This window comes from Rhincodon typus, chromosome 12, assembly GCF_021869965.1.
Source record: "Rhincodon typus isolate 14 chromosome 12, sRhiTyp1.1, whole genome shotgun sequence".
Classification (NCBI taxonomy): domain Eukaryota; kingdom Metazoa; phylum Chordata; class Chondrichthyes; order Orectolobiformes; family Rhincodontidae; genus Rhincodon; species Rhincodon typus.
In genome coordinates, this window is record NC_063343.1 from 26,293,934 (window position 1) to 26,309,006 (window position 15,073).

General features: G+C 39.8%; 1 protein-coding gene across 1 annotated transcript in view; it reads left to right on the forward strand.

Moving 5' to 3' along the window:
- ergic1 (endoplasmic reticulum-golgi intermediate compartment 1) overlaps positions 1 to 15,073 on the forward strand; it is a 94,586-nt gene that overhangs the window by 25,481 nt on the left and 54,032 nt on the right. Inside the window, exon 2 of the mRNA XM_020513833.2 lies at positions 8,642 to 8,703. Coding sequence (XP_020369422.1) covers positions 8,642 to 8,703 — 62 coding nt within the window. The remainder of the gene's footprint in view (positions 1 to 8,641; positions 8,704 to 15,073) is intronic.

Consider the following 15,073-nt stretch of genomic DNA (forward strand, 5'->3'; position numbering starts at 1 on the left):
GGCCAAGCAGCATCATAGGAGCAGAGCTCCTATGATGCTGCTTGGCCTGCTGTGTTCATCCAGCCCTGCACCTTGTTGTCTCGGATTCTCCAGCATCTGCAGTTCCTACTATCTCTCTTTCTTTGACTCCCTCATTTTTCAGTTGGTATTGCTTGATAATTCTGTTTTCTACAACTTAGTTATTTTAAACCATGTTGGAATTAAGTTGTCCTTTTCAATATTAGCATATGAATGCACACAAAAAATTAGCTTTCAATTTTGAAATTTGGCTGCTTCTAATTTTCTGTTCGCCCAGATATTTAATTCAGTAATATCACCTTGGATAAAAATATTCTAAAAGTTTACATTCCAGGAACATTAAACTAAAAATCCTTGAAAATCTGTTTTTGCAGTTTCAGCTAGAGAAAGAGGTGGGTGAGCAGATGGATATTCATCTGACTCTTGAAAACTATCACCTCCATTGGCTCCTTGATTGAAGAATGTACTGCAACTGTGATTGCTTCAACCCTGTGAGTCCTTTGGTGCAGTGCAGAGTACCTTGGTGTGGGTTTCCATGGTTGTGTCTGATGGAATTTCCGTGCCAGCTTTACATAGTCGGGTGAAAGAACCTCATCGTTGGGCCTGTTGGCGTCACCACGCTTCTCCTCGTAACATACTTGAACCCAGCCAGACAGAAGTAGCTAGTGATTGTGACCTCTGTCATAACACTTTCCATGCCCTCCCCACCTACTGTGCGGAACCTTGTCAGGGTTCAGTCCAGCCTTCCATTATTGCAGGTTGACTCCTTATGGCCCATCCTCTTTAACCAGGGTGACTCCCCTTCCCTGCAGGCCTGGAAGAAGGATGGGAATATTCTCTGATTGAACTGCTTTTAACATGAGAATGCCCCCTTGTCAAACTTCCAAGATATTCCCTTTTTTGCTTCAGAATGGTTGACAAACTCAATGGTAAAACATCACATCCTGAGCAATGACTGCTTTTTGGTTTGTACCACACTTTTCCACTTGCTGTGTCCACTTCACTTTGTCTCCAATTGATAGCACTTTTAACTTTATCCCAGACTTAGCCATGCTTGCAGGATTTAATGAGAGATCTTAATTTCGAATGATGACTTGCTTGTGATTTTACAGGTGATGCAGTCATATGACGTATATGTGAGTTCAGCTAATCTGGAATTACAGTCCAGAACTTCAGTTTTATTGCAGACTGTTCTACTGATTTCCTATTTTGTAGGAATTGCTGATAATATGCGCACATACACAGTTTCAGGTTATCTAAATTTGACTTGTCCTAATTTTGCTGTCGACTCAAATAGAATCCTGAGAGATTCTGTGGTCACTGCTATTTCTACCTATCCATTTCCCTCTAGACCCTTCAATGTATCCTTTCAGGGTCTGGTGTTTTGTTTCTCTTTAAATTGGCTAACGTGGCAAAAACAATATTTATTGGAATGTTTCTGAACAGTATACTCTGAAAATCTAAAAGGAATTGTCATCTTATTTTTAATCAATTGCAATTAACTAGCTCCATAATAATCTTTTCTTCTGTAAGTGCTGTTGCAAATGACTTGAACATCTCTGCAAATTTCCATTTAGTATTTATTAACTTGTTATCTGTTTTTTAATTGTGAGATGGGTCCCTGATTAACCATTCTACTTTGAGTGACAAAAACAGAAATTGCCGGAAAAGCTCAGCAGGTTTGGCAGCATCTGTGGGAAGAAAGCTGAGTTGACATTCCAGGTCGAGTGACTTTTCCTCAGAACTGTGTCTGCTTTTACTTACGGTGGTACGCTTGTGGGATGCCAAACGGAAACCCTCTTCTCAAACTTTTCCATCTTTTCCATCTTTCCTTACCATCATCAGGTTTATTTTATTTTCTCTCATTTTATCGTTTCTATGAACTTCATATATTCTTCTCTTCGGTTTTGGCTTGTTTTTGACTTGTCTTTGTCCACTGCGTGCTGAAACTTAAAAATTTCTCTCTCAGGGTAATTATTTTGCACATTTACAACTCCCTACTTAAAAACTCTTGATCCGTAATCGTGTGTAACAAATTCCCATTTTATTTCACCTCAGCGAGAGCATTTTGCATTGTTTGTAAATCTGTCCTTTTACATTCTAAACTGATCAATGATTTTATTACTTTTTGAAAAATTTTTGTAGGCCTGCTGTTATCTTGGCTTTTTCTGTTTCATTTTCCATCTCCCATTTTTCTCCCTCCCGCTGCCTCCGCTATTTTGTTATGTTATTTCTTGTTTTGTGCTCATGGCACTTAAACCAATTAATCATTTCCCTCTTTCCTCTGGAGCATGTCATAGGTCATTCTCATGTCTGTGCTGAATATTGTGAAACTCCTTGATATTTCTTTGAAGAGCGCCATGATGTCTTTCACATCTACCTGAGCAGGCAAAGCCTTGCTTTAGTGGCAGCTTAGACAAAGTAATTCACTCAAATATTCACATTGGATTCTGTGCTTAAATCTAAAAGAATGGATTAAACTCGTAATTTTCTGACTCAAACAAGAGTGCTATTAAAGAGCTAAGCTCGTATACAGTGTACTTAATTATATCATAGTCAAAGACATAAAGGCCACTTAATGGCCATAACATTCCTTCCTAACAAACTCATTTTGTTGCATTCATGATGTAGCACTTGTTGTTTTCAACCTCCAAATGTACATTGACAACACTGTCCTCCATGTATGCTGGTTCCTGCCCTGTCGCTGTTTTATCAGACTTGTTTGGCCTCTAGTTAATTTACTCTCATTAAAAAACGAGTAAGGCTGAAATTATCACAGATTCCAAGCCTTTTTCATCAATTTCAGTTCCCTCCCCTACCAATCTTCCTTTTGGAAATGGCATGGGAAGAAGTACATTTTGCTATACTAATACAACAAGCTGATATCTGAATTGTGTAAGAGTACACTTTAAGAAGAAATTACCTCGACCCTTTATGTCATTTGTTTCAGTGCTGCTTGGAAAAGGAAGGTAAAGAAAACATTACGTGCTCTCACATGTCACTTTTCCAGTTTACTTACTTGAGTCAGAGGCTTAGTCATCATTGAAGGACTTAAACCCTTATTCTTGGCTGCCACTTGAATACAGCACATGCTATAACACCATATCTCCTAGCTGAGTGTAGGACGTTTCAGGATCCCAGAATTTTATTATGTTGTCTGCTTTGCTGTTCTCACCATTGTGGTGTGTAAGTAAAGTTATTTCAACAATGGCTACCCTGCTTTCAGTCCAAATGTTAATCATTAATCAGTGCAATATACAACTGAAAGATGGCAAAGAGGCAGAGATGGAATTTTGTTTTACATTTAATTTGAGAAGTTAAGGACTAAAAAACTGTGACACACTTTTTGAAACTCTTGAAGTTCATTATGAGGATGTTTGAGGGATTTAAAAGATTGCTGTGTGTGCAGTGCACGTTGTGTTCAGGTACACAGTGAGTCACCATGATCTGTAACTTAAAGAAACTAACACTGGAGGAAAATTTAGGAGAATTCATCTTGAATATAAAGGGCTATTAGGGTAATTATAAATGCAAGCTTCATTTTCAGTAGAAAAGGAATAAAATCGAAATTGAGAATAAATGCTTTCCTCACAATGATTTGGCTAAGTGCTTGTGATGTATTTATTTTAAAACTAGTGTTGTCCCCAAGAGAATAAACTAAAAGGAAGAACTCATGGGACAAATAAAAATGGAAATTGCTGGAAAAATTCAGCAGGTCTCTCCACTGACGCTGCTAGATTTTTGTTTTTGTTTGTCCAGGAGACTCATGTTCAATGGAATATGCTGAAATTAATGAAACTTTGGACTCCCATCGTGGTATGACTTTGAATGAGATTGCTCTGAGACTTGCAGTCAATGAAAGGAAGCAATTGCAAAGTGAAGTTTGCAGATTATATTCTTGAATTAAGCTGAGTCTCATCACTGTGGATGTATTGCAAACTAAGAAATAAATCTTGAAGGCATGTTTGTAGGAGACCTAAACAAAACAGTAAAATGTGGGCCAAGCATTTGAGAAAAGACAATGATCTGACATGGAATGAGGCCTGCGGTAAGTCCGTAGCAATGGTATTATGTACCTGACCAGGCAGAGAAGGTCAGCTAGGTTTCTGTGAGCTGACGGCCATTGCAGCCAAGTTTAGTCTTAGTCAGAAATTTAGAGGCCACTGTTGTTATCTTCATCACCGACTATTTAAATGCTTCAGTTTTTTTAAACCAAAGTACAATACTTGTGGGAAGGTCAGTCATATAAGGACAGCATGTAGGAGTAGAGAAAATAATCATGCAGCAAGCCATAGTAATGTTTCAGTTTATGGTAGTGCATCTAGTTGAATTTGTGATTGATTGAAAGACACTGCCAGATCCTGGAAGTCCTTCCGTGTGCATATGTTAAGTTATGGAAACAGACTGTTACGGAGCAGAATGATCAAGAGTTGTACTCTGACAAGAGAAACCAGTATGTGCAAGTTGAGAGTAAAAAGGTTGAAGCCAGTGAAAGTTGGAACTTCATTGCTCAGTTTCATCATCGACACAGCTGCAGTTGTATCTATAACATTAGGATGTGAGTTTGAGAAATCCCACACTCTCATTCCCTTCGGCAAAGTATGTGTGAAATTAATCAACCATTCCAATTGGAAAAAGACACTATCAATTAGATTATGTTATTGGAAGAGGAAATCTGACAGAGGGAGCAGGAAAGTTGGGATTGCCTTGTATGTCAGGGAGCTATAGTATATATATTAGTTTTGATTACAATAAAAACAATTCTGCAAACTGACTTGTTAAATCTTCAGACATAGTTGATATTGGTTCTGTCATGGTATCCTGGTTACCTTACAACTTCAATGAAAAAGTTTTTTTAAGTATGGAGGGAGTGTAGTATAATACAAGACCTCAGTATTTTCTTATATTGCATTTTCTGCTGTTTTCCCTTTTGGGTAGATGTAAACAAAGTTAGTTCAATGATAGCTTCCTGCTAGGAGTCTGTATGTAAATTTTATTTTTCTGTGCAATCTTCAACAGTGGATCATGAAGCACGGATGTATTCACCATTTTACAATCCTTCACATTGATTTCTACAACATTATTTGAGGAAGCACAGCTAACATTTCTCCCCAAAATAGCTGCCGAGTTGATAAATTATCTGTTTGATACATTCACTGCTACTTACGGAATCACATTGATTATTAAATGGCTGTTGTCTTTTTAGATAATGATTGTATTTCAGAGGAATTTATTGTATATAATCCGGTTTGGCCAATGCAATGTAGTCCTATATAAATGTAATGTTTTTAAAATAAATTATTGTAAATTGTTTCTTTAGTGATTTACATTCATTAGATTTCTGTCAACGCTCTCTTGTGCTTTAAGCTAATAATACATATTTGGAGAAAATTTAATTTGTCAATATCAATCTCTGGCTTTTAGTTCCATTAAGTTCTATTTAGATTGATTTAGTACAAGCTGATTGAGCCTGGTGTAGAAAGTAAACCACCCACACTTATTTCTGTCTATGGCATCTTTAAGTTACTTGGATCGTTTTGTTTTCTGGTATTTGCTAGAATGCGGGTAAGAAAATAATAGACTGAATTTTGCAATCAGCAGCGAAGCAATAGCACTCGCCACTGAGCTCCACAAAGATCTAGTGATTTCTGGGATGTGAAATTTCTCTTTCCTGACAATAGTTTGAACTAGCAACCAGGCATTCAACAGCAATGATTTGATTTGATTTGATTTGATTTAGTGTAGTCACATGTATCTAAGTACAGTGAAAAGCTTTGTTTTGCGAGCAGTACGGGCAGATCGTAGCAAACAAGAACATACAGATCATAGGGTGCTTAGACAGAGCGAGGCATACAGGTTCCAACTGCAAAGGAGGTGTGCGAATCAATATCAACATTAGATTGAAATCAGAGAGTCCATTCATCAGTCTGATAACGGCTGGGAAGAATCTGTTCTTGAACCTGCAGATCCGTGTTTTCAAGCTTCTGTATCTTCTACCTGACGGAAGAGGTTGTAGGAGAGCATCATTGGGGTGGCAGGTGTCTTTGATGTTGGCAGTCTTTCCTCGGCAATGAGAAGTGTAACTGGAGTCCATGGATGGGAGGTTGGCTGCCGTGATGGTCTGGGCTGTGCACGCGGCCTTCTATAGTTTCTTAAGGTCCTGTGCAGAGCAGTTGCTGTACCAGGTCATTAGGCGCCTGGCTATTGTGCTTTCTATGGTGCATCTGTAAAAGTTGGTGAGAGTCCTTATGGACATGCCATCTTTCCTAAGCTGCCTGAGGACGGAGAGGCGTTGTTGTGCCTTCTTGACTGTTGCAATGAATCATTGGCCGAGAGACAGGGGCAGTAATTGCTAATCAGAAGGATGTTTCCTTTCATTTGTTTACAATGAATCTTTATGAAGTCTAGAGTCAAGATTGGGGATTCCCAAGATACCTCCTCCCCAGTTGTGTACCACTGTGCCAGCTCTTCTAGTTTTAGCTCAAGCTACCCAGTGTTAATAAGGAAGACTTTGCAAGGTGTCAAGGGTTTGTTGTTTTCAGTGCCAATGTTGGTGTTGGGTGTGTGTTCAGTTTTGTTTTGTTTCTTAGCTGTCCCAAACCACTATAAAGACTAAGTAGCTTACAACTGCATTTCAGAGAGGCCTTTAAGAGTCAATTACATTGCTGTGGGTCCTGAATCATTGGGTTGGAGTCACATCCAAGCCAGATTTCCTTCAGTAAAGGACATTAGTGAACTAGGGAATTTTATACGGCAATGAATATGGTTATTAGACTGGTTTTTAATTCCTGATTTGTGAATTGAATCCAAATTTACCATTTGCAATGGTGACATTCAACCCCATGTCCCCAGAACACTAGCCTCAGCACCTGGATTGCTAATCCAGGGGCATTACCTACACACCACCACCTCCCGCTCTCTATTTCTTGTGCTAATACCGCCAAAGGCTGAGGGAATGTATTTCCTTCTTTGGCAATACATTTGTGTTTGTAAACTGTAATCAGCTTGTTGCTTCCTGTGAGTGTCCCCTGAGCATGCTACAGTATCAACATTTTGTTTCTGATCACACAGCAACTGAAAGGACTTTGATTGCCTGCAATAATTTACACAACATTTCCGTGATGTGTGATACCCTATACCATTGGAATGTCGATTGTTCACTTTAATAAATACAGTACATTGCAGGATGTCTTTCTTCCTTCCCAACTCAATGTTCTCGAATGTTTCATTATATCTCTTAAGTCATCATAATTTGGCATCCTTGCTCTATTAAATAACTCTGGCCTTACTCGCACTGTTTAGCCTGGTCATCTGGTCTAGTCTCCATTTTTGGTTGCATCTAATGAGTGCCGGAAGCTCGTTTTCAAGTGATTATAATTGGTCTCGTTATTCTTTCAGAGATTTGGCATAATCAGGTTAAGCAAAAGTCTTTCCTTGTCCGCATCTAATCCTGCCTCTCTCCTCATTAATCCTAGCAGATAGGATAGTTTAAGATTTCTCTGTTATCAATTACAAGCTTGATACTCTTTATTCCTGTCTGTCTATCTTTGTCTCTAATACTAAGTGCAAAAAAAGAGCCTAGAGCTAATTATCTCCGACTGATACCTATCTATGCAATGCCTGTCTAACAATAAGTTGTGGACCAAGGGAAGAAAAAATTCTGGATGTCTAGAAGAGCAAAACCATTAATTTTGGCCCCCATTGGTAACTTAAGTCCCTTGTTACTTCCGGTGTTCAGTAGGCTATGCAAGCCTATTGAATTCTCTTCAGCACGGAGGTGAATTTCAAAAGTCATATTCTATCCACCATCGTAACCACTTGAGTCTCTATGTGTCTCTCCCTGGTGCTGGCTATCGCCGAGAGCTTGATTTTTGTTTTGTGCATTTATTATCGATTGACAGAATTCTCCATTTACATAGTTGCCAGCCTCTGACCTCTACCTTTCATGAATTCTAACTTAACTGAAAGTTGGAGTCATGACAATTTATGGTTACCATTTTACTCACATTCTCATTACTTCTGCCCTTTGTATTGAGTTTAAAATATTCACACTGAAGATGAAATCTCTACCTAGTCTTGCTCCGTTATGCCTCTTTAACCTTCTCCTGCAGTTTGCACTCTTCAGACTTTGATATTTGGTAGATGTGTCCTTTTGCGCCCATCATTGATGTTAGATCATTCGGGTATCTCCACTGCAATATATTTTTAAAAAGAAACTCCTTTTAAAAATCTTAAAACGGGTTTGTTTGGTCAAACAATGAGGTGAGCATCTCCAAACTGTAAATGGCCAAATATTAGTTGTCACTTATAATCCCAAGCCTATCGCCTATGTTTGTTCCTTTCATTGAATTATTTCTTCACTTCGTGAAGTGTCATCTGCTGTTTCCTATATTTAAAGGTGCTATGTTAATGCAATTTTTTTGTTTGCGTATAAGAGTGGCAAGCATTGCAATTTTATGTTAACTAATAACAGCTAAATGAGAGCAGTTTCAAGTTTTTTTTAAATTCAAGCAAATAGTACTAGTGAATTGTGATACAATCAATGAAAAATGTTTGTACATGTAGATGTGTTTAAAAATAAATCTCAACTGCATTTTAAAAAATATTTTCTTTTTTTTCCTAGACTTGATATCTACAGGAAAGTACCAAAAGACCTTACACAGCCCACATACACAGGAGCTTTTAGTGAGTATTGTAGAGAAAAAAACCTGTTTGCTTTTACAACTTAATCAGTCAACTTTGCAGAAGTGTTCCTGAGAACTTATGGAAAAGGAAAACTTCAAAACAGAGTCCCGTCGTGAAGAGGATGAGTCCTTGAAACGTTGGAACTACTAAACTGCAAAGAATCTCTCATTCTTATCTTACTCCACTTATGAAGTACTTATATTTAGCACATTAGATGTACTATATAAATGTAAGTTGCTGTTCAAAGCAGTTCAGAAGTGTCTGCAATTCAACAACTCCATGCTGGCAACAAAATATAAAACCAAATCATTGTATTTTTTATTTGTTCATGGGATATGAATGATACTGGGAAAGCTAATACTTTTTGCCATCCTCAATTATGGGATTGCTTTGCAGTTAGGGATATATGCTTTAGGATTTGGGCCTAATGACGTTTCTTCAGGTACAGTCCATTGTAACTCCTCCAAAGCTGAAGCTGACTGTGCTCAGAAATTGGGCGATAGGCTTGGGATTATAAGTGACAACTAATTTTTGGCCATATTTGTGTTTGGAGATGCTCATCTCCGTCATTGAGAATCAAACTATAAAGCGCCTTGATGTTCATCACATAATGATCATAGGGTCCTCCACCATCAATATCTTGGGGGTTACCGTTGACTATAAGCTTATTGGACCAGCTACATAAACAGTGTGGCTACAAGTGCGAATCAAAGATTGGAAACATGTCACACAAACTTGTGAAGGAATGATGATTATAGTTCCAAGTAGGATGGTTTGTGACTTGGAGAGAAATTTGCAGATGGTAGTGTTATCATACATCTACTGCCCTCTTCTTTTGAGGTAGTGGAGATTGTGAGTTTAATAGGCCCTGTTGAAGGAGGCTCGTGGAGTTCGTACAGTGGATCTCGTGGATGCTGTGAGCCAGTGGCAAAAGAGGTGACTTTTTTATGGTGGAAGATGAGCCCTAATCTACTGGACTGCCATGACTTGGATTGAGGTCTTTGAATATGATTGGATCTGCACTTGGCAAGATAAGGGAAGAATTTTCCATCATAATTCCTGACTCCTTTGATGGTCAATGTGTTCAATGTCAAGGCACTCTGTGATGGAGAAATCTGGGACATTGGGTGTGCAGTACCATTTAGGGAGTGTCGCTTTACTTGACTAGGTATCAGGATTGCTCTACCAATTTTGGCACAAGACTCAAGAAGTTGGTGATGATTACTTGACATTGTGTGCCTTCATTGTTGTTTCTGGTGCCTCAGTTGATAAGGGGTGACTCATCAGGTTTTATGCTTATTTGGCATCTCTCTTAATCTAACAAAACCATTCCAGTACAGCTACAATACTAACCCCTACCAGCCAGTGAAAAGTTGTCCATGTATGTAATGCCCACAAAATGCTATTTACTCTAGATTTTCAGTGAAGTGATGGGAAATATTGTTGACATTGCTATCCAGCAGCACATGTTTAGCAATAATTTGTTTGCCACCATTTAGTTTAGGTTCCACCAGGGCAGCCCTGGTCCACAAGTTGAGAAAATAATTGGATTCCAGAACTGAGATGAGCGTTGATGACCCTTGATATTACAGAACCATTTGATATAAAGGAACCTCCTCAAAATTGAAGTCAGTGGGCACTGGGGGAAAAACTGTCCAGTAGTTGGAGTCATAACCAGCACAATGAAGTTGTTGAAGGTCACTTATCTCCATTCTGGAAAATTGCTCCAAGATTCACTCGGGTTATTTTACCAGCCCCAATTCTCTTTGGTAGCTTCATTGATGACCATCAGCAGCTTCATAAATAAGGTCAGAAGTGGGGTGTTTACTGACAAATGTGGCTTCCTTAGACCCTGAAGCAGCAGCAAGATACAGACAAAAGTCAGGCTTTGGCTGGTAAGTGGCAAATAATATTTCATGCCACACAAGTGCTAGACTGTTGTCATCTCCAACAAAATAGACTCTAACTGTATACCCTTGATGTTCATTGGCATTACCATTGCTTAGTTCCCTGACATCAACATCCTTGGGGTTAATACTGATCAGAAGTTTAACTGGACCAACCATGTGTATACTATGGCTATAGTCGCAAGTTGAGAGCTGGGAATTGTATTTCAAGTAACTCCATTTGTGACTGCCCAATTAATGTGCACCTTCTGTAGGGCACAGGTCAGGAGTGTGCTCGATCACCCTCTGTTTGCCTGAATGAGTGCAGATCCACCAGTAAGAAGATGAACGTCACCTTGGGCAAAGTAACCCATTTGGATGTCCGGTCACATTCATTCATTCCGGTACTAGCATACAGTTGCATGAGTGTGTTCCATTTACAAGATGAAGTACAGTAACATGACCAGGCATCTTCAGCAGTACCGTCCAGATCCTGAAACTCTAACATTCAGAAGAATAAGGGCAGCAGCTGCATGGGAACCCTACTTACAGATTACTGCCCAATGCAGACGGCATCTTGACCTAGGACTGCGTCCCCATTCACTGTTGATGGGTTGAAATCCTAGAAATCTCTTCCCATTGGCACCATGGAACTTTCATATGGGCTGCAGTAATTAAATGGCAGCTCACAGCTGCACCACTTCAAGGGCACTTAGGGTTTGGCACTAAATTCTTTTGTATTTGTCACTTGTTTTCCTGCTCGCTGGTCAATGATCTCTCCTAGAATGTTGATAGTGGGGTATTCAGTGACGCCACTGCTATTGAGCATCAAGGGGAGAAGGTTAGATTCTCTTGTTGGCGATGGGCATTGGTCTGTCATTCCCTGCTCCACCTCAACTATTTTTCCACCGATTTCTGCCTTGCTTCAAAACTGCCCATTTCTATCACATTTTTGATACTGATGAAAGATAAATGACATGAAATATTCACTATTTCACCCTCCACAGATGCTGTCTGGCCTACTGGGTGTTTACCAACTATTTGTTACTTTAATACCTTCAATTATGTTTTAGATTATTTGTTTGAGACTCCTGTATCTTGATATTTCCTTATTTGCTTACAAGGGAGTATCACTTTGCGTGACTGTCTGCAGATCGTGACTCTGTAGGGTTGAGGTTTGTATTTTCAAGTCTCTTAACAGTCTTGTTTTTTGTTTGGGTTATTCCTGCATTAACATGAATGAAGTCTTGGGCAGTTCCCAAGCCTGAATGACAACCCCCCTTCAGGAGTGTGAGTAGGCTGTCTGTAGTCTGGCTCCTGTGTTTCCTGCTGCCTGGCTGAAATGACTGCCCTGTTAACGTCGTTAGGAGAATGTAAACAATCCCAGCACATCAAGATGCAGTCTTCAGTAGATGATGGCTCAATTTGGAGACTCCTAAACACACAGGTGTCTGTTGGTGTTGGAAACTCAACAGATAAAAATAAATCTGAACCTTCATCAAAATCAGTTCAACCAATATATTTTTCTTAATCTCCTCCTTAATGTATTTTGGGGCCACACTATTAAATTTCACTCAACAATGCCTTCACTATTGCTTCTTGATAATATTTTAACAAGATAACTTGTTGAGGTTGGTTGGCTTGCCGAGCTGGTTTGTTGTTCCGCAGATGTTTCGTTACCGTGCTTGGTAACATCCTCAGTTCAGCCTCTGATGAAGCGTCGGTGTGTTTTCCCGCCTGGCTTTTAAACTCTGGGGTCCGTTGCGATGGATTGCCTAATCTACTCCAAAACCTTAAAGATAATTTGTACATTCTGCTCCTGAAGCAATCACCATCCCTCCACCACCACCACTAATACCAGAATTAATCCTTCGCCTCCCCTTTTTATGTTGCTGCCTGTGTCCCTGATGTTTTTGCATGCTCCCTCCATTTCTGGTTGTCCAAAGGGTTCATCCCTTTTATATAACTCTTAATATTCCCAATTTTCCCTCTAAGCCCAAGGCTTTGTAAATTGCCATGCGTTTTTTTGGTCATATATTCTCCTCATGTTGAGGCTTGAGTGATTGTCGTTTGTGAAAATGCCTCTTCCGCTGCTTCCTGTTCTCTCCTACATTCAGAGATTTCACCCTTTTGTCTTGAATTGCTGCTTTTCATAATAGTCATTCCGTCTTTGACTCAGCCCATTGCCAACTTGAGCTTCACACTTTTCCCAAGAATCCACCACTGCCCCCGATAAGTTCCCTGACTGTTAATAACCTAAAACCCCAAGACTGACTGTTTGTTTGCAAACTACCCCTTGGATTGTTTTGGCACAACAGCCACAGCCGAACATGGCGAGGCATCCAGCCAGATGTCTCCACAACATCCTGTCTGATCTTTCTGAAATCCCTGGACTGGTTGCATTTGACTTGCAGAGTGGGTTGTGGCCTAATCGCTGAATTGTAAGGCCATGGAGCTCCGACTCTAGGACCAAGCACCAGAATGATCCTGGCCAACTGCTTGGACTGTAATCAGATGAGCCCCTTTACTTGGTGTTGCGGCATCCCCAACTTATTAATGGACCCCTTAAGCCCACTCAGAGCAAGTCCCTTTGATTTTCTGATGTGACCATTTGTTTAAAGCACGTGCAGTATGTTATCTGTGTAAGTTGCTAGGACAAGCTTCACGTGTGATTTTGGAGTATTATAGAGCTGCAGAGCAAGACGTACACTCCCTTGACTGTTAGTGTTCCGAATTGTGATAAGCTGCCTGTACCTCTTGTCAGCTAAGAGTCATATGATGCATCTTGGGCAGAAGCTTGTGACGTGTGTATGCAAGCTGACTTTGAGAAGCAAGTCATAAATGCCCCTGAGTTCCTACGCGAAGACCGGCAACACTATAGTGGTGTGTCATTTGGTCCGAAAGCAGTAAAATGATGGGTCTAGGCCCAAAACGTCAAAAAGCCTTCCTGCTCCTCTGATGCTGCTTGGCCTGCTGTGTTCATCCAGCTCTACACCTTGTTATCTCAAAATGATGTTGTGGTTTGCTGTTGCCTACTTGTATGGACAGAAGGTGGAAAAGGATTGTTTCCAGGGAGCATTCAGGAACATTGTTGTAGTGTCGGAGTTGCCTGAAGGCCTGGATAACTATGTGGCCAGGTAATTGCTCTGATTTTCACATCAGAATTATACCATCTAATTTCTCGAAGATAGAAAGGAGAATTGCGCGCTGCATAGAAATGAAGTGAGTTCAGCTAATAATGAGATATAAATGCAGAGAAATCAGAAAGTTGCTATTCATTAGTACTGGGCATTTAAACCTTAAGGGGTAATCGGGTATTTTTGCTGTATTTTGCAAACTTCCTTGCCAATGGCTAGGCTGCTGAACAGAATAGAAAATTTCAACCCATCATCTTTATTTTATGTTCCTGGGCAAATGCTAATTCAAAATCCAATTTACGCAGTCGTTATTCAATCCTGTATTGTGTGGCCTGATGATGAAACAATTGTGTTTTAGTTAAATTTGATTTGATATGAATTTTAGAGAATGTTGGAGGAGATCACTTCAGCCCATTTAATTCATGCCATCTTCTTCTTAAAACTAATAATTTTAAGTTTACTAGTTCCCACAACTGGGCTACCCAGTTGTAGATTTGTATTTCATCTATTCTCACTTAGCGCTGTATCTTCGTGGGTCCGTTTTTTATTTCTGTTTGTCATAAAAGATACAGCTATCAGGCCATATGACAAAGTTTTCCATGGCCCAACATTCTTGCAATAAAGATATTTTTTCTGACTATGTGATTATTGCTAGAAAAATTTGTTTTTGTGAAAATTGGAACAAAAATAATTCTGACAAATCAGAGAAAAGAAAGTTTCATGTGATGACAAAGTAAATTTAGTGTTTTTGACCAGATTTGTAGCTTGGATTGTGGATGAAGTTGTAGACTTGCTTGCTGAGCCGCTGTATTTGATTGCAGACGTTTCATCAGCCTGCATCATTTCAAAGCAAACTCCTTTTAAATCTGTTAGCTGTCTTTGTTCCTGTAGGAGCAGGCACAGCATTTCAAATCCCTCCTGAAACTGTAGCTTCCCATCCCTCACTCCTTGCAATAAAAACCAAAAGAACTGTGGATGCTGTAAATCAGGAACAAAAACAGAAGTTGCTGGAAAAGCTCAGCAGGTCTGGCAGTATCTGATGATAGCTGGTTTATATGGAGAAGATAGGGTGGGGGAAGGGCTGCAGGGTCCTGAAGTGGCAAATGAGCCTCCAACCCCACACACCAGGCCTTGTTATTACCTATGATAAACAGGGTGCAGAGCTGGATGAACACAGCAGGCCAAGCAGCATCAGAGGAGCAGGAAAGCTGACATTTCGGGCCTAGACCCTTCTTCAGAAACAAAAAAAAGGACCTACTATCTCTTGTTATCACCTAGTTGGCTATTACACATTACCTATTGTTAGTCACTAACAGTCTCCATTAACAGCTATTCACCCTCCTAGCC